This window comes from Zalophus californianus, chromosome X (assembly GCF_009762305.2).
Source record: "Zalophus californianus isolate mZalCal1 chromosome X, mZalCal1.pri.v2, whole genome shotgun sequence".
In the NCBI taxonomy this organism is placed as follows: domain Eukaryota; kingdom Metazoa; phylum Chordata; class Mammalia; order Carnivora; family Otariidae; genus Zalophus; species Zalophus californianus.
Window position 1 is genome coordinate 88,281,349 of NC_045612.1, and position 20,384 is coordinate 88,301,732.

Here is a 20,384-nt window from a genome sequence, read left to right on the forward strand (position 1 = left end):
ATGACCCTGTCTCAGGAAAAAAACAGAAGACATAAGGAGGACCCAAATGGAAATTTTAGACCTGAAAAATGCAATAACTAAAATTAAAAAACTCAAGGGATGGCTCCAAAAACAGAACAGAGGGAACAGAAATTAATCAATCCAAACAGCAGAGACAAAACTGACCTGGGGGCAGGGGGGAATGCCTCAAGGATCTACAACAAAAGAACCAATATCATGCCATCAAAAAAACAGGAAGGAGAAAAGAAGTAAGACAGGCCTTAAATTAACTACTCAGGAAACAACAGATGGTTGGCCAGGATGTAGAGAAAGGGGAACCCTCTTACACTGTTGGTGGGAATGCAAGCTGGTGCAGCCACTCTGGAAAACAGTATGGAGGTTCACCAAAAAGTTAAAAACAGAACTATCCTATGACCCAGCAATTGCACTACCAGGTATTTTTCCAAAGGATACAAAAATAGTGATTTGAAGGGGCACATGCACCCCAATGTTTATAGCAGCAATGTCCACAACTGCCAAAATATGGAAAGAGCCCAAATGTCCATTGATGGATGAATGGATAAGGAAAATGTGGTATATATATATGTATATATATACATATACACATACACACAATAGAATATTACTCAGGCATCAAAAAGAATGAAATCTTGCCATTTGCAATGACCTGGATGGAGGTAGAGTGTATTATGCTAAGCAAAATAAGTCAGCGAAAGACAAGTACCATATGATTTCACTCATATGTGGAATTTAAGAAACAAAACAGATGAACATAAGGAAAGGAAAAGAAAAAGAAGATAAAAATAGAGAGACAGACAAATCATAAGAGACTCTTAACTAGAGGGAACAAACTGAGGGTTGCTGGAGAAGAGATGGGTTAGGGGGATGGGGTAATTAGGTAGTAGGCATTAAGGAGGGCAAGTGATGAAATGAGCACTGGATATTATACAGAACTGATTAATTACTTAATTTTACCCTGAACCTAATAATACACTATATGTTAACTAACTTTAATTTTTTTTAAAAAAGGGGGAAAAAAGTACATGAAGAAATAATGGCTAAAAATGTCCCAATTTGGCAAAACATAAATTTACAGGGGCACCTGGCTGGCTCAGTCAGAAGAGCATGCAACTCTTGATCTCGGGGTTGTGAGTTCGAGCCCCATGTTGGTTGTAGAAATTACTTAAAAATGAAATCTTAAAAAATAATAATAAATAAATAAAAATAAATTTACAGACTTTAGAAGCAGAACAAACCACAAACAGGATAAAACCAAAGAAATCCACACCAAGACGTATTGTTAAGCTTTTGAAAACTAAAGATTAAAAATATGTACATGGAAAGCCATGAGAGAGAAATGACACCTTACCCACAGAAACAATTTGAGTGAAGCAGATTTCACATCAGAAATCATAGAGGCCGGGGCGCTTGGGTGGTTCAGATGGATTAAGCATCTGCCTTTGGCTCAGGTCATGATCCCAGGGTCCTGGGATCGCGCCCCACATCGGGCTCCTGGCTCAGCGGGAGCCTGCTTCTCCCTCTCCCTCTGCCGCTCCCCCTGCTTATGCTCTCTCTCTCTCTCTCTGTATTCTCTGTGTCTCAAATGAATAAATAAAATCTTAAAAAAAGAAAGAAAGAAAGAAAGAAAGAAAGAAAGAAAGAAACCACAGAGGCCACAGGAGGGTAGCACAACATTTTTCGGTTGAAAGAAAAGAACTGTCAACAATGAAAATATCCTTCAGGAATGAAGGAGAAATCAAGACATTCTTAGATGAAAAAAAAAAACTAACAGAATTTGTGCCCAGCAAAACTACCCTAAAGAATAGCTAAAGGAAGTTCCCTAAACAGAAAATGAAAGCTAAAAGAAGGAATCTTGGAACACCACAAAGGAAGAAAGAACACGGGAAACAAAAATATGGGTAAATACAATAGACTTTTCTTCTCTTCTTGAGGTTTCCAAATTGTTTGACTGTTGAAGCAAAATGATAACACTATTTGAAGAGGTTCTAAATATATGTAGATGAAATAATTAAGACAAGGGGCGCCTGGGTGGCTCAGTCGGTTAAGCGTCTGCCTTCAGCTCAGGTCATGATCCCAGGGTCCTGGGATTGAGTCCCGCGTCGGGCTCCCTGCTCGGCGGGGAGCCTGCTTCTCCCTCTGCCTCTGTCCCCTCTGTACCCCCTGCTTGTATGCGCACTCTTTCTGACAAATAAATAAATAAAATATTTTTTAAAAAATAAAAGAAATATTTAAGACAATTATAAACAGGGGACAGCAAAGAGAATTAAAGAGTGGCAAGGTTTCTACATTTCACTCAAAGTGGCAAAATGATGACAGTAACAGACACATACAAGTTATATATATATGATGCAATACCTAGAGCAACCATTTAAAAAGCTTTACAGGGGGCACCTGGCTGGCTCAGTCAGTGGAACATACGATTCTTGATCTCAGGGTTGTGAGTTTGAGCCCCATGTTGGGTGTGGAGATTACTTAAAAATAAAATTAAAAAAAATAATAATATATGAAAAACTATACAGGGTAACCAGGCTGGCTCAGTCAGTGGAGCATACGACTCTTGATCTCAGGGTCATGAGTTTGAGCCCCACATTGGGGGTAGACTTACTTAATAAAAAAATATAAATAAATAAATAGCTATACAAAGAGATACACTCATAAACACTATAGGTAAATCAAAATGTAATTCTAAAAAATGTTCAAGTGACAGGAAGATAGGGAAAAATAAAACAGAAAATGAAAGAGAGAACAAACAGAGAAGAAAAAATAAAATGTAGACATAGGGCCTAATATATCATTAATTACATTAAATGTAAATGGTCTGGGGCGCCTATATGGCTCAGTCGGTTGAGCCTCTGACTCTTGGTTTCAGCTCAGGTCATGATCTCAGGGTGGTGGGATCAAGCCCTGCATCAGGCTATGTGCTCAGTGGGGAGTCTGCTTGAGATTCTCTCCCACTCCCTCTGCCCCTCCCCTGCTCGTGTGCATATGCATGATCGAACACGCTCTCTCTCTGTCTCAGAGAAATAAATCTTTAAAAAAATAACAAAATAAAAAGTAAAATAAATGTAAATGGTCTAACTGCACCAATTAAAAGACAGAAATTGGTAGGGGCGCCTGGGTGGCTCAGTCATTAAGTGTCTGCCTTCGGCTCAGGTCATGATCCCGGGGTCCTGGGATCCAGCCCCACATCGGGCTCCATGCTCAGCAAAGAGCCTGCTTCTCCCTCACCCACTCCCCCTGCTTGTGTTCCCGCTCTCGCCGTCCTTCTGTCAAATAAATAAATAAAATCTTTTTTTAAAGACAGAAATTGGTAGAAAAAATTAAAAACATCACCCAAGTGTATGGTATCTAAAAGGAAGTCACTTCAAATACAGCAATATAGGCAGGTTGAAGGTAAAAGTATGAAAAAAGATAGATCATGCAAATATTCATCAAAAGAAAGCAGAAATGTTGTTAATTATACCTCAAGAAAGCTGGAAAAAAAGAAAGCAAAAGTAGCTATATTAATATCAGATAAAGTAGACTTCAGAGAAAAAAATTACCAGAGATAGAAGACATCTAACAATAAAAAAAAAAAGACAAATCAATCCTAAATATGTATGCAGCAAACACAAAAGAAAAAGCTAATAAAACTGGGGCGGGGGGGAGACAAATTAGGGGCCCATGGGTGGCTCAGTCAGTTGAGGGACCGACTCTTGATTTTGGCTCAGGTCATGATTACAGGGTTATGAGATTGAGCCCCACAGATCAAGCCCCACATTGTTGGTGGGCTCCGTGCTCAGCAGGGAATCTGCTTCTCTCCCTCTCCCTCCCCCTCTGCCCCTCACTCCAATGGTGCATGTACATGCTTTCTCTGGCTAAAATTAAATAAATCTTTTTTAAAAAAGGCAAATTATAGTTGGAAACTTCAATGCCCCTTCTTTCAATTCACAGAACAACTAAATAGAAAATGAGCAATTTTCCCTGACCACACTGAAATGAAACGAGAAATCAATAACAGGGGGGTGCCTGGGTGGCTCAGTCCATTAACCGTCTGACTTCGGCTCAGGTCATGATCTCAGGGTTCTGGGATCGAGCTGCATTGGGCTCCGCACTCAGCGGGGAGTCTGCTTTTCCCTCTCTGCCCCTCTCCCCATTCGTACTCTCTCTCTTTCTAATAAATAAATAAAATCTTTATTAAAAAAAGAAACCAAGGCGGGGGGGCGCCTGGGTGGCTCAGTCGTTAAGCATCTGCCTTCAGCTTAGGTCATGATCTCAGGGTCCTGGGATCGAGGCCCGCATCAGGCTCCTTGCTCAGCAGGAAGCCTGCTTCTCTCTCTCTTCCTCTGCCTGCCCTCCCCCTGCTTGTGCTCTCTCTCTCTCTCAAATAAATAAATAAAAGCTTTAAAATAAATAAATGAATCAAGGGGCGCCTGGGTGGCTCAGTCAGTAAAGCATCTGCCTTCAGTTCAGCTCATCATCCCAGGGTCCTGGAATCGAGTCCCACATCAGACTCCTTGCTCAGTGGGGAGTCTGCTTCTCCTTCTGTCTGCCACTCCCCCTGCTTGTGCTCTCTTGCACTCTCTCTTTGGCAAATAAATAAATAAAATCTTAAAAAAAAAAATCAATAACAGAAAGATAACAAGAGAATCTCCAAACACTTGGAAACTAAATAACACATTTCTAATAATCTATGGTTCAAAGAGGAAGTCTCAAAGGAAATAAAAAAATACAATGAACTGAATGAAAATGAAAATACAACATTTACAATGTGGAACACATCTAAAGCAGTGCTGAGAGCAAAGTATATAGCACTAAATGCATACGTTTGGAAGAGGAAAGTCTCAAATAAGAAATCTAAGGTCCCACCTCAAAAACCTAGGGAAAAAAAGACCATACTGAAGATATGTTGTTTAAGGGTACAAACTTCAAACTAGTAGCTAAGTACTGGAGGGCAGAGGGCTAATGCACAGCAAGTTGATTATCGGATACAATATTATAGACTTCAAAGCTGTTAATAAACTAGATGTAAATTGTTCCGACCACAAAAAAGAAATGATAATTATGTGATGTGATAGAAATGTTAGCAAACACTACAGTGGTAATCATATTGCAATATATAAATGTATCAAACCAACAGGTTGTACACCTTAAACTTGTACAATGTTATATATCAATTATACTTTAATATTTTTAAAGAATTTATTTATTTATTTGACAGAGAGAGAGAACGAGAGATAGCGAGCATGAGGAGGACGGGCAGAGGGAGAGGGAGAAGCAGACTCCCCGCTGAGCAAGGAGCCGGATGTGGAGCTCGATCCCGGGGACCCTAGGATCACGACCTGAGCGGAAGGCAGATGCTTAACCGACTGAGCCACCCAGGGGCCCCTATATTTTAATTTTTTAAAAGGACCAAAATAAACCCAGAGCAAGCAGAAGGAAGGAAACAGAAAGGAGCAGAAATCAATGAAGTTGAAAACAGAAAAATAATAGATAAAAATCAAAGAAACAAAGAGGTGGTTCTTTGAAAAGATCAATAAAATTAACAAACTTTTGGCAAGACTGAAAAAAGAGAACACACAAATTACGAGTATCAGGAATGAAACAAAGGATATCACTACAGCCCCTGCAGACACCAAAAGGATACTAAAGCAAATATAAACAATTCTTCATATATCCATCTGATTAAACTTAGATGAAATGGACTAATTTTTTTTAAGATTTTATTTAATTATTTATTTAGGAGAGAGTGAGAGAGCACAAGCACAGGGGGAGGGGCAGAGGGAGAGGGAGAAGCAGACTCCCCGCTGAGCAGGGAGCCCGACTCAGGGCTCGATCCCAGGACCCTGGGATCATGACCCAAGCGAAGGCAGATGCTTAACCTAGGCGCCCCATGAACTGGACTACTTCTTTTTTTGTTAAGATTTTATTTATTTATTTGAGAGAGAGAATGAGAGAGAGCAAGCATGAGAGAGGGGAGGTCAGAGGGAGAAGCAGACTCCCTGCTGAGCAGGGAGCCCAATGCGGACCCCATCCCAGGGACTCCAGGATCATGACCTGAGCCGAAGGCAGTCGCTCAACCAACTGAGCCACCCAGGCGCCCTAGACTAATTCTTAAAAAAAAACCAACTACCACAAATTGCCTGATATGAAATAGATAATTTGAATAGCCCTAGAACTACTAAGGAAACTGAATCCATAATTTAAAACTCACCAAAAAAAAAATCAATCAATCAATCAAGCTCTGGCCCAGATGGTTTTCCTGGAGAATTTTACCAAATCCTTTTTTTTTTTAAGATTTTATTTATTTATTTGACAGAGAGAGACACAGCGAGAGCAGGAACACAAGCAGGGGGAGTGGGAGAGGGAGAAGCAGGCTTCCCGCGGAGCAGGGAGCCTGATGCGGGGCTCGATCCCAGGACCCCGGGATCATGACCTGAGCCGAAGGCAGCCGCTTAATGACTGAGCCACCCAGGCGCCCCAGAATTTTACAAAATTCTTTTAAAGAATTAACACCAATTACAAAACCTCTTACAGGAAAAAGAAGAGGAGGTAACTCTAATTCATTCTATAAAGCTAGTATTTGCCTGTGATAGGCTAAAAAGGGCCCCCCCAAAGATATCCACATCCTAATCTTGGCAACCTGTGAATATCTCCTTTATATGGCAAGAACAAAAGGGTCTTTGCAGATGGGATTAAGGATCCTGAGATGAGAGGAGTATCCTGAATTATCCAGGTAGGTCCTCAATGCAATCACATGTATCCCAGTAAGAGGCAGGTAAAAGAAAATTTGACACACACACACTCAGAAGGCAGTGACGTGAAGACAGAACAGATTTGAAGATGCTCGCCATAAGAATGGAATGATGAAGCCAAGGAATAGCTGCAGCCCCCCAGGAGCTAGAAGAGGTAAGGAATAGATTCTCCCCTGAAGGCTCTGGAGGGAGTACAGCCCTACCGAAACCTTGATTTTGGTCCAGTGATACTTCTTTTTGGACTTCAGGCCTCCAGAACTATGAGAGAATAAATTTCTGTTGTTTTAAGACACCAAGTTTGTAGTAATTTGTTGCCGCTACCGCATGAAACTAATGCATTCCCCGATTACAAAATCAGACAAATACAGTATAAAAAAGAAAACTACACACCAATATCACTCATGAATATATAGGCAAAAATCCTTGACAAAATATTAGCAAATATAATTCAGCAAGATATTAAAAGAATTATGCACCATGACCAACTGGGGTTTATTCCAGGAATGCAAGACAGGTTCTATATTAAAAAATCAATCCAGGGCGCCTGGGTGGCTCAGTTGGTTAAGCGACTGCCTTCGGCTCAGGTCATGATCCTAGAGTCCCGGGATCGAGTCCCGCATCGGGCTCCCTGCTCAGCGGGGAGTCTGCTTCTCCCTCGGACCCTTCCCCCTCTCATGCTCGCTCTCTCTCTCATTCTCTCTCTCAAATAAATAGATGATATAATAACATTTAAAAAAAAAATCAATCCAGGGCGCCTGGGTGGCTCAGTCGTTAAGCGTCTGCCTTCGGCTCACGTCATGATCCCAGGGTCCTGGGATCGAGTCCCACATCAGGCTCCCTGCTCCGCGGGGAGCCTGCTTCTCCCTCTCCCACTCTCCCTGCTGTGTTCCTGCTCTCGCTATCTCTCTGTCAAATAAATAAATAAAATCTTTAAAAAAAAAAAATCAATCCAGCTGTACGTGGGCGCGTAACGGGGGGGGGGTGCGTGTGAGGTCATCGCGTGGGCAGTTTGAACGAGACGTAGATGGAACCGAAGCCAGGCACAGGCCGTGGACGCGGTCCCGCCGAGAGCCGAAGATGACAGTGAATGTATATTCAACATCAGTCACCAGTGATAACCTAAGTCGACACGACATGCTGGCCTGGATCAATGAGTCTCTGCAGTTGAATCTGACGAAGATCCAACAGTTGTGCTCAGGGGCTGCCTACTGTCAGTTTATGGACATGTTGTTCCCTGGCTCCATTGCCTTGAAGAAAGTGAAATTCCAGGCTAAGCTAGAACATGAATACATCCAGAACTTCAAAATACTACAAGCAGGTTTTAAGAGAATGGGTGTTGACAAAATAATTCCTGTGGACATATTAGTAAAAGGAAAGTTTCAGGACAATTTTGAATTTGTTCAGTGGTTCAAGAAGTTTTTTGATGCAAACTATGATGGAAAAGGCTATGACCCCATAGCTGCCAGACAAGGTCAAGAAACTGCAGTGGCTCCCTCCCTTCTTGCTCCAGCTCTGAAAAAAACCGAAGAAACCTCTCAGCTCTAGCAGCGCAGCTCCACAGAGGCCCATTGCAACACATAGAACTACTGCAACCCCTCAGGCTGGCCCGGGGGAGGGGGGGCGGGTGGCAAAAGAATCCTGGTGTGGGCAGCGGGGATGATCAAGCAGCTGAATTGATGCAGCAGGTCAACGTATTGAAACTTACCATCGAAGACTAGGAGAAAGAAAGAGACTTCTACTTTGGAAAGCTAAGGAACATTGAATTGATTTGCCAAGAGAATGAGGGGGAAAACAATCCAGTATTGCAGAGGATGGTGGACATTCTGTATGCCACAGATGAAGGCTTTGTGATACCTGATGAAGGGGGCCCACAGGAGGAACAAGAGTATTAACGGCCTGGACCAGCAGAGCAACATCCGAATTCTTCACTCCAAATCATGTGCTTAACTGTAAAATACCCCCTTTTATTATGCTTAGAGGACTCACTGGTTTCTTTTCATGAGCAAACAGTACCTCTTCTTAAAGTGCACTTTGCAGAAGTTTCACCCCTTTTCCAATGAGTTTGAGTTAGGAGCTTTTACCCTGTAGCAGAGCAGTATTAACATCTAGTTGGATCACCTAGGGAACAAAGAGGCTGACCATGGGGCTCACCGTGTGGACGCTGGTAACACTGATTGCTGGAGAAGGTGTTTTTATGTGATACACTGAGGTGGAAACCTCAGTAGAGAAATGTAAAGACTGATTTGAATTTTAATCTAATGTGAAATCTTGGCAGAGAACGTTTTAATAAATAAATGCCTGAAGAGTATGTAAAATATGCTTCCATATTTCAAAATATAAAACGTAACATGACAGGAGATTTTACATGTTTGACATTGTATCTGGGAAGGAAGAAGGGCCAGACCTCTAGACCTTTGGAATCTGCTGTTCACAGGCCTTGCAGGGCTGCTTGAATCCTCAAAGACCTAGACCTTGGCCCAAAAGGAAAGTTTAAAAAAGTTGCTCTGTAAAGCCATTTGGTGTCCTTGACCAATAGTATCCCTGCTCTAAGAAGTAAGAGGCATTGTTGCCTGGATGAATAGAGGGTGTGTTTCAGCCCTGGGATGTTTGAGTTGAAGAGCTTGAATTTCATTGAACATTTCTCTGACGATTTTCCTGTTATCCCTGAAATTTCTATGTATTGTGTTTCTTGGGAAATGAGGTATGCCCAGTTTTTAAATCTAACAAGTACTTTGGGGGACTTGCCCACATCTCTGGGATTTGAATGGGGGTCGTGTCCCATTTTACTGTCTTTTAAGTTTACATTGAACATGTTTCTCTTCTCTGCTCCCCTCGCCCACTGGGGACTCCTCTTTGGCTCCTTAAAGTTTGCTGCTTAGAGTGTAAGTTCAGCAGGCAGGTGGTCACGCCTGCAAGTTCTTTCTGGACTTCTGGCAGAGGGAGTGACCAGTGAAGGCCATCGCTACCTTGGGATCTGCAAGGCTGGGTGTTCTCGGTACCTGCTGTCCACCGCCCTCCACTGTTATTAGAATACTTTGCCAGTGCACTAATCTCTTTGGAGATAAAATTCGTTAGCATGTTCCTAAATGTTAATTTTCTTTTGCAGAAGATACAGTACCGTGTCTGAATTAATTATTAATATTTGAAATATTTCATTCCTTAACTCTTCCTCATTTGCTTTGCCCTTAGCCTATTCAGTTCCTTTGTTTGGCAGAATTCTGCAAAATGTGTGTCAACCGCTACTGAGATTGTTCAGCCCCTGATGTACCTGTATTGATTTGTCCCTGGCGGTAGCTTGTCCTAAAATGTGTGTAGAAAGCAGATATTTTATGATAAAATTGTTGTGTAGTGCATGCTCTGTGTGGAATTCAGAGGAAAACCCAGATTCAGTAATTAACAATGCCAAAAAATGCAAGTAACTAGCCATTGTTCAAATAACAGTGGTGCTATTTCTCTTTTGTGGCCTTTTAGACTTTTGTTGCCCTAAAATTCCATTTTATTGGGAACCCATTTTCCACTTGGTCTTTCTTGACAGGGTTTTTTTCTACTTTAAACAGTTTCTCAATAAAATTCTGTATTTCAAGAGAAAAAAAATCAATCCATGTGATTCACCACATTAAAAGGATTTTAAAAATCACATGATCATATCAACCAATGTAAAAAAAAATTTGACAAAATTCAACACTCATTCTGCAAAAAATATGAATAGAAATAGGAATAGACAGGAACTTCTTCAATTTGATAAAGAGCGTCTAAACCAAAACTACAGCTGACATTATACTTAATGGTGAATGATAAGATTAACAGCAAGGCAAGAATGTCCATTCTCACAATCCTTATTCAACACAGTGCCAGAAGTTCTAATAATGTGCAATAAGGAAAGAAATGGAAATGAAAGGTATACAGAATAGGGAAGAAAAAATAAAAATGTCCCTATTTATAGATGACTTGATTGTCTATGGAGAAAATCACAAAAAAATATCCAAAAGAAGAAAAACCTCCTAGAACTAATAATTGAAAGTCATGGCAAACAAGATCCAATACAAAAACCCACTGTATTTCTATGTTAGCAATTAAAATGTGGACTCCAAAATAAAAAATATAAAATCATTCATAATCACTCGGAAATATGAAATACTTAAGTATAAATCTAACAAAACATGTACAAAACTTGTAAATTAATAACTACAACACACTAGCAATCTTGAGAAAAAAGAACAATGCTGGAGGCATCATGCTCTCTGATTTTAAACTATCATACAAAGCTGTAGTAATCAAAACAGTATGGTATTGGCATAAAAACAGACACATGGATCAATGGAACAAAACAGAGAGCCCAGAAATAAACCCATGCATATATGGCCAATTAATTCATGACAAAGGACGCAAGAATATTCAATGGAGAAAGAACAGTCTCTTCAATAAATGGTGTTGCAAAAATTGGACAGCCACATGCAGAAAAATGAAACTGGGGACCACTATCTTACACCATACACGAAAATCAACTCAAAATGGATTAAAGACTTGAACCTAAGACCTGAAACCATAAAACTCCAAGAAAATATAGGCAGTAAGCTCTCTGACATTAGTCTTGGTGATGATTTTTTGCATTTGACACCAAAAGCAAAGGCGGGCATCTGGGTGGCTCAGTCGGTTAAGCGTCTGCCTTCGGCTCAGGTCATGATCCCGGGGTCCGGGGATCGAGCCCCACATTGGGCTTCCTGCTCGGCAGGGAGTCTGCTTCTCTCCTCTCCCTCTGCTCCTCCCCCCTGCTCATGCTTGCACTCTCTCTAATGAATTTAAAAAAAAACAAAAAATAAAAAACAAAAGCAAAGGCAACAAAAGCAAAAATAAACAAGTAGAACTACATCAAACTAAAAAGCTTCTGCACAGCAAAGGAAACCATCAACCATCAATGAAAAGACAACCTACAGAAGGGTAGAAAATATTTGTAAATCATGTATCTGATAAGAGGCTAATATCCAAAATATATTTAAAAAATCCATATAACTCAATAGCAAAAAACAATCTGGGTGGCTTAGTCGGTTAAGCGTCTGCCTTTGGCTCAGGTCATGACCCCAGGGTCCTGGGATCGAGTTCCATGTTGGGCTCCCTGCTCAGTAGGGAGCCTGCTTCTTCCTCTCCCTCTGCCCTTCCCCACCATTCATGCTCTCTCTCTCGCTCTCTCAAATAAATTAAAAAAATCTTTTTAAAAAAATGGGCAGAGGATCTGAATAGACAGTTTTTCAAAGAAGACATGCAGATGGCCAACAGGTACATGGAAAGATGCTCAGCATCACTAATTTAGGGGCACCTGGCTGGCTCAGTCGGTAGAGCATGCAACTCCTGATCTCAGGGCTGTGAGTTCAAGCCCCACATTGAGCATGGAGCCTACTTAAAAAAAAAAAATCAGTAACCTAATCATTGGAGAAATGCAAATCAAAACCACAGTAATGTATCACCCCACACCTGTTAGAATGGCTAGTATCAAAAAGACAAATTAGTGAGGATGTAAAGAAAAGGGAACCCTTGTGCACTGCTGATGGGAATAGCAACTGGTACAGCCACTATGGAAAACAGTATGAAGGTTCCTCAAAAAATTAAGCATAGAACTATCATATCATCCAGCAATTCCACTTCTGAGTATTTATCCAAAGGAAAAAAAAACACTAACAAAGAAATATATATGCACCCCATGTTCATCGCCACATTATTTACAATAGCCAAGATGTGAAAACAACCTAAGCGTCCATCAACAGATGAATGGATAAAGAAAATATGGTGTGTGTTGTGTGTGTGTGTGTGTGTGTGTGTGTGTGTGTGTGTACACACACAATAGAATATTATTCAACCATAAAAGAAAGGGGAAATCTTGCTATTTGCAAGAATATGGATGGACCTTGAAGGCATTATGCTAAGGGAAATAAGTCAGAGAAAGACAAATACTATATGATCTCACTTCTATGTGGGATCTAAAAACAACAACAACAACAAAAAAAACCCAAGCTCACAGTACAGAGAATAGACTGGTGGTTGCCAGATGTGGGGGTAAGAGTTAGGCAAAATGGGTGAAGGGAGTCAAAAGATACAAACTTCCAGTTATAAAGTAAGTCATGGGGCGCCTGGGTGGCTCAGTCGGTTAAGCGACTGCCCTTCGGCTCAGGTCATGATCCTGGAGTCCCGGGATCGAGTCCCACATCGGGCTCCCTGCTCAGCAGGGAGTCTGCTTCTCCCTCTGACCCTTTCCCCTCTCATGCTCTCTCTCTATCTCATTCTCTCTCTCAAATAAATAAATAAAATCTTTAAAAAAAAATAAAATAAAATAAAGTAAGTCATGGAGGGGCGCCTGGGTGGCTCAGTCGGTTAAGCATCTGCCTTCAGCTCAGGTCATGATCCCGGGTCCTGGGATCGAGCCCCGCGTCCAGCTCCCTGCTCCGCGGGAAGCCTGCTTCTCCCTCTCCCACTCCCCCTGCTGGTGTTCCCTGCTCTCGCTGTGTCTCTCTCTGTCCAATAAATAAATAAAATCTTAAAGAAAAACAAATAAAGTAAGTCATGGGTAGGTAATGTACAACATGGCAACTATAGTTAATTGTACTGCCTATTTAAAAGTTGCTATGAGAGTAAATCTTAAAAGTTCTCATCACAAGAAAAAATTCTACAACTATGTACAGTGATGGATGCTAACTAGCCTTATTGTGGTGATCATTTTGCAATACATGCAAATACCAAATGATTATGTTGTACATATGAAATTAATATAATGTTGTAAGTCAATGAGACCTCAATAAAAAACAGAGCACGGTAGGGATGCCTGGGTGGCTCAGTTGGTTAACTGTCTGCTTTCGGCTCAGGTCATGATCCCAGGGTCCTGGGATCGAGCCCCGCACCGTGCTCCCTGCTCAGTGGAGAGCCTGCTTCTCCCTCTGCCTGCGGCTCCCCCTGCTTGTGCTCTCTCTCTGACAAATAAATAAGTAAAATCTTTAAAAAAAAAAAAAAAAGCATGGTATTGGTGAAAGAATAGACAAATATATCAGTGGAACAAACAGAAAGGAAATACACCCGGGCGCCTGGGTAGCTCAGTCGGTTAAGCACCTGACTCTTGCTTTCAGCTCAGGTCATATTCTCAGGGTCCTGAGATCAAGCCCCGAGTCAGGCTCCATGCTCAGTGTGAGTCTGCTTGTTCCTCTCCTCCCCTTTGCCACTTGCTCACTTGCGTGTATGTATGTACATGTGTGCACACTCTCTCTCAAAGAAAAAAATCTTATTTTTTTAAGATTTTATTTATTTATTTATTTGAGAGAGAGCACATAAGCAGCGGGGAGGGGCAGAGGGAGAGGGAGAAGCAGACTCCCCACTGAGCAGGGAGTCTGACACAGGGCACGATCCCAGAACCCTGAGATCATGACCTGAGCCAAAGGCAGACACCCAACCAATTAAGCCACCCAGACGCCCCTCTCAAATAAATAAATAAATCTTAAAAAAAAGGACAAAAAATCTGAATAGACAGCTGACCAAAGAAAATATACAGATAGCAAATGAACATGTACAACTATGTTCAACATCATTTTTCATTAGGGAATTATAAATCAAAACAACAATGAGAGGGCGCCTGGGTGGCTCAGTTGTTTAAGCGACTGCCTTCGGCTCAGGTCATGATCTTGGAGTCCCGGGATCGAGTCCCACATCAGGCTCCCTGCTCAGCAGGGAGTCTGCTTCTCCCTCTGACCCTCTTCCCTCTCGTGCTCTCCATCTCTCATGCTCTCTCTCTCTCAAATAAATAAATAAAATCTTTAAAAAACAACAACAACAACGAGATACCATTATACATCTATTAGACTGGTTAAAATCGAAAAACCCGACAATACCAAATGCTGACGAGGATAGGGAGCAACAGGATGTTCTCATTCATTGCTGGTTTGAATGCAAAATGGTGAAGAACTCTGGAAGACAGTTTGGCAGTTTCTTGCAAAGCCAGTCTTACCATATGACCCACAATTGCACTCCTACTTATCTACCCATGTGAACTGAAAACGTATGCCCACACAAAAACTTATATATAAATGTTCATAGAAGCTTTATTCATAATTGCCAAAAACTGGGAACAACTAAGATGTCCTTCAATAGGTGAATGGATAAGCAAATTGTGGTACATCCATACAATGGAATATTATTCAGTGATAAAAATAGATGAGCTATAAAGCCATGAAAAGACATGGAGGAAGCTAAAATGCAAATTGCTAAGTGAAAGAAGCTAATCTGAAAAGGCTACAGACTATGATTCCAACCATATGACATCTTAAGAGAGGTAAAACTATAGAGATGACTGAAAAAAAAAACAGTGGTTGCCAGAGGTTCAAGCATAGGGAGAGAAAGGATGAATAGCTGAGGCACAGATGAAACTGTTCTGTATGAAACCGTAATGGTGGATATATGTCATTAGGCATTTGTCAAAACCTAAAGAAGGTGCAACACAAAGAATGAATCTTACTATAAACTGTAGATTATAATTAATAATAGGGTATCCATATTGGTTAATTGTAACAAATGTACTACACTAATGCAAGACATTAATCATGGGGAAACTATGGGGGGGTTTAGAGTGGTATATGGCACTATATGTACCATTTTTCTCAATTATTCTATAAATCTAAAGCTGTACTAAAAAAACTAAGTCAATTAATGTTTGAAATGCACTTAACAGACAAACCAGCAATTGTATTCATGTGCATTCATCTCATACAAAATCCTTACACAATCATAGCATCTTTATTCATAATAGCCAAAAACCGGAAACAGCCAAGATGTCCTTCAACAAGAGGAGGGTTAAGCAAACTGTGGTACATTGATACCACGGAATACTGTTCAGCAATAAAAAGGAACAAGCTAGTCATATACTCAACAATCTGCATGAATCTCCAGAGAATTCTGCTGCGTAAAAAAAGCCAGTCCCAAAAGGTTACACACCATATTATTCCGTTTATATGTCATGCTTGAAATGACAAAATTATAGATTAGTGATGGCCAGGAGTTATGGAGGGAGCAGGGGAGGAGGGAAGTGGTTGCGTACATTAAAAGGCAAGATGAGGGGTACTTGTCGTGTTGGAAATGCTCCCTATGTCAATATCCTGGTTGTGATACTGTACCAAGGTTTTGCATGTTCCGTTGGAGGAAACTGGGTAAATGGTACATTGCATTTGAATCTACAATTATCTCCAAATTAAAATTTATCTTAAAAAAATAAGAGAAAAAACTTTTAAAGTAGGGTCCTCCTTTCTTACCTCAAATGATCTGCCAGACTGTCCTGGAACCAGGGCAGGGAACCTCTGGGGTGATTTCCTATTAGCTGGCATGTTCACCCTGGGTCTCAGCCCACCTTCCAAAGCTGGAGGGGAGTCGGTATGTGGGCTGCGGTCAGAATGAATGGAAGATCCCACAGCCTCCAGTAAGGAGAAACCTCAACAGCTCCACAGAGACACCAAGAAATCCTAAAAGGACAGTATCCATGTCATCAGCGTCATTCCGCATTTACACCACAAAGTTCAGCAACCCCACTCTGAGTGTTAGGGTGGATTATGGAAACAATCACGATATCTGAAGTCAAATTAATGACCTCAGAGTCTTTTACTCCAGGGTGGCTCCACAGGGAGCTTCACACCTTACCTAGCCAGACTAGTCCTCAATTATAGGTTCAAGGTGGATCTCGGTTTGCAGGGAGGGCAGAATTGGGGCAACGAATGGTGCTAAAGCCCTATGGGGTGGACAGAGGAAGGACTTGTCCATGGGGACCTGCTGGGTGACTGTGGAGGCAAGAAACCTGGAAACCTGGTAATCTGAACGAAAGGTATCTCTTCTGCCCTCTTTAATTATTTTGCCATTTTAGGGTGAAAAATCCCTCTTGAATTCTTCTACAAGAAGTTCTTAGCGTCTTCTTTCCAGAAGATGGTTCAACATTAATAATATTTATTAATCAACAAATGGGGGTGGATGCTGCTATTAACTTACACCAGAAAAGCATTTGACACAATTCAGGAGACATTACGAATACAACTCCAACTAAAATTAGGGAAGATGTAAATCACTTAAATATCACAAAAATCATTCACAAAACACAGCCCTGAACTACTATGCTAAAAAGTAAAACGATGAAGCTATTGCCATTAAAATTACCAACAAGATAGGGATGTCTAATATAACTCAAAATTGTTTTGCTGGCTCTAGCTCACACTATGGAAGATGAAACAATCAGAATGGATATTGCAAGGAAATGGCAATGTGGCTTTCTTTGCCAATGATATGATTTTATACATAGAAAAAACAGACACTACTAGCATTCATAGGGCAATTTGAAAGGGGCTGGATACCAGATAAAATTATAAGAGCAGATAGTTTTTCCTCTATAATAGCAATGATCATATGAAAACGGGGAAAAACCCATCACTAATGATGGCAAGAAATACATAAAATATATTTAAGGAGTTGGACTTCTACAATTTAAAAAATTGACAAATATAAAATAGTCACACAGATATACCATATCCTTGGATAAGATGTGCTAAAAATGTCAACTCTCCCAAAAAGCATTACATTATAGTAATATAAATAATAAGAAACACAAAGCTCGATAATAATAAGATGGTGTATGTAAAATTTTGTGGAATGCAGCTGAAGAGATTCTTAAAGAGAAATTTATGTTCTAAATGGTTTTTAACAAAGAAGAAAGGCTGAACATTAATGAATTAACATCCAATTTAAAAAGTTAAAGAGAAAATGGTACAGGTAAGAGCAGAAATCAAGGAAATAGAAAACAAAGGTACATCAGAGAGGATCAACAAGGCCAAAAGTTGGTTCTTCGGAAAGACTAGTAAGATTAGCATACCCCTGGGGAGACTGATAAGGAAAAAATCTAAACACACTCTATTAAGATTTGAAAACAAGACGCAGCAAGGAATCTAAAAACTGACTACCCCAGAAGCCCCCATCCCTGACCTTCACAGATTCCCATTCACCAGATTCTTCAACTCCCCACCAATGGACCTTACAAACTGACAATTCGTCATTCCCCAAAGCCAACAAAGCCGTCACCTCAAAATCACTGATGACTGTCACGCCACAAAACCTCGTGCACTCGCTTTAGCGCCGCGCGCCAACAAGACTTAAACGTCCTGGGAGGACCACTTCCGTTTCCTGTCCTCACCCGACAGTGCCCCTTCGGGGGGTGTTGGTCTCGCACACATCGTAAGGGCTGTGATGCTGTGGTCTACTCACTCTGAGCAAGGTGCAGTTATGGATCTGCAGAGATTTTGTCCAGGAGTGGCGTTGTTGGGCGAAGAGCATGGCTGTGCCGAGGCTTTCCTCCATGGAGGCCGCCATCTTAGCGCCCGTTCCGTACAGTGGGCTGTTCCACCGAAGGGGGGCGCGGGGGACGTTGCTCAGGGGTAGAAACCTGAGAGCAAGCATTCCGGGAGAAGTTGGTCTTTGGAACTGGGTTCTATAGGTCTGTGCAAAGTTTACAGAATCAGAGGTGCCGGGGGCAGGGTAGATGTGTCCAGATCTTTAAAGGAGATACCACTGGGGAGAAGAAGAAAAACCAGGATTAGTTTCCTCGAGAAGATGTCACTCGGAGGAAAGGAGAAATTAGAATGGTACAGTCTCCTCCTGGCCGATACCACTGGGCAAGAGGGGGAAGGAGTCAGTGTGGTACAGTCCTCTTTGGAGATACCATTGGGAAGAGGTGGGGAAAGTCAGGTTATTGTTGATCCCCTCCTGGGTGATACCACTAGAGAGGAGTGGGGAGGAGTCATAGTGATACATTGTTTCGATGTGCTGGAATTGGTAGAGAGGGGAATTGAGACCCCCTCAATCTCCACTACCCCACTAAAATGATAGTGGCTAGAAACAGTAATAATAATAACCTCTGATATGGACAACTAATATTTTTAAGCAAACTGCCAAGAGAAAAATATTTAGAAAACATTGTAAACATACTTTCGCGGAAAATACATCTCCGAGACACACCCCTAACTCTTCCTGTCAACCAGTTTGCAGCCACTTGACCTCTCTTTTATGGGAATTTAGGAGCTACTGCTTTCTCTTGGGAGAGAAGAGAGAATTCTAGGTGGTCTTCACCTCTGAACCCCTAACCTAAACATTCTTCAAAACCTACTCCTACATGTACCCCTCCTGCAGGTCTTCTCTGACAAGAGGTAGAGGGCTTTTTTCCCTGCTGAAGGCATTTCAAACACAACAGGTAGACCCTAGCTAAGCTTGGGCATAGATTGCTGTGTCCCCTAAGAACATTCAGACCCTCTCTCTGGGTCTCAGCACAACAGTCGGGAGAGTTAGAGTGTCAACATCTCAGTATTTGTGAATTGAGTGGAAGAAAGAGTGGCAAATGTGAGAACACTAGTGTAGCACACACACTTCTACAGAAATTTCCAAAACATTCTTGTCATGACTTTTGGGCAACATCTCAAATCCTGGACTGTGCTAACTTCTACCATCAGTGCTTCCTAGGCTGATCTCAAACCTGGGTCTTTCTTAACTCTACCAACACTTTGTTGCACTCTTCTTTTCTTTTTTTTTAAGATTTTATTTCTTTATTTGACAGAAAGAGCACAAGCAGGGGGAAGTGGCAGGCAGAGGCAGAGAGAGAAGCAGGCTCCCCACTGAGCAGGGAGCCCGATGCGGGACTCGATCCCAGGATCCTGGGATCATGACCTGAGCCGAAGGCAGTGGCTTAACCAACTGAGCCACCCAGGCGCCCTTGTTGCACTCTTCTGATCTGAATTCATGTGCTCTATTAATGATTTCATCATCAGTGCCTCTGTATTTTAACCATGAATCCAAGATGCTGCTAACTCTTTTACCATATGTACCCTTTTTTTTATAGACTGAGAGAGTAAGCATTTGTTGATTTTCCACTATCAATGCCTCTCTGGTCTAGATCTCAGCTATTGGACCATGGTTAACTTTTCTACCATCAATGTCCTTTGGATTAGACTTCCAAAACAGACATATGTTGCAGATGACTGGGTTCCAGTTCAAACCAGAGGGGAAATGATGTCTGAAGAATAACAGAGGCCCAAGTTCAAGAACTGGACCTGAGGACCATCAAAGGTACAAGTTCATTCATGGTAGAAGATTGCTCACAAGGCTTGGCTTATGGTCAGTAAAACAAGATGGTGATTTCTGGCAAAATCATTAACAGATGTTTTTAGATCAAACCAGGGAGATTGATGATGTTGAAAAGTTCATATTTTCTTAAGATATAGACATGGAATAGTTAATGGAGGCCCAGGGTTCCAGGTCAGAAGTGATGGTCTGTCACTTCAAAGAACAGCTTATAAAAGACAGAGGGGCTTGGGGCGCCTGGGTGGCTCAGTCGTTAAGCGTCTGCCTTCGGCTCAGGTCATGATCCTGGGGTCCTGGGATCGAGCCCCGCATCGGACTCCCTGCTCTGCGGGAAGCCTGCTTCTCCTCTCACTCCCCCTGCTTGTGTTCCCTCTCTCACTGTGTCTCTCTCTGTCAAATAAATAAATAAAATCTTAAAAAAAAAAAAAGACAGAGGCTTCTATCTTATTCTCTCTCTCTCTCTCTCTCTCTCTCTCTCTCTTCATCCCTCATATCACT

The 20,384-nt window shown here is 41.6% G+C and overlaps 1 protein-coding gene and 1 pseudogene across 5 annotated transcripts in view; one reads left to right on the top strand and one right to left on the bottom strand.

Annotated features, from left to right (window-relative positions):
• Positions 1-18,140, bottom strand: part of ZNF157 (zinc finger protein 157) — a 44,572-nt gene extending 26,432 nt beyond the window's left edge. For 3 of the 5 annotated variants that reach the window (XM_027607378.1, XM_027607374.1, XM_027607379.1), the window contains exons 1-2: positions 17,838-18,010; positions 16,034-16,240 (exon numbers count right to left, since the gene is read on the bottom strand). In XM_027607378.1, the coding sequence (XP_027463179.1) occupies positions 16,034-16,105 (72 nt within the window). In that variant the 5' untranslated portion in view covers positions 16,106-16,240; positions 17,838-18,010. The other 2 variants (XM_027607375.1, XM_027607380.1) reach the window with 2 other exon arrangements.
• Positions 7,833-8,647, top strand: LOC113930212 (annotated as a pseudogene).
• Positions 18,141-20,384: the final 2,244 nt, after the last annotated feature.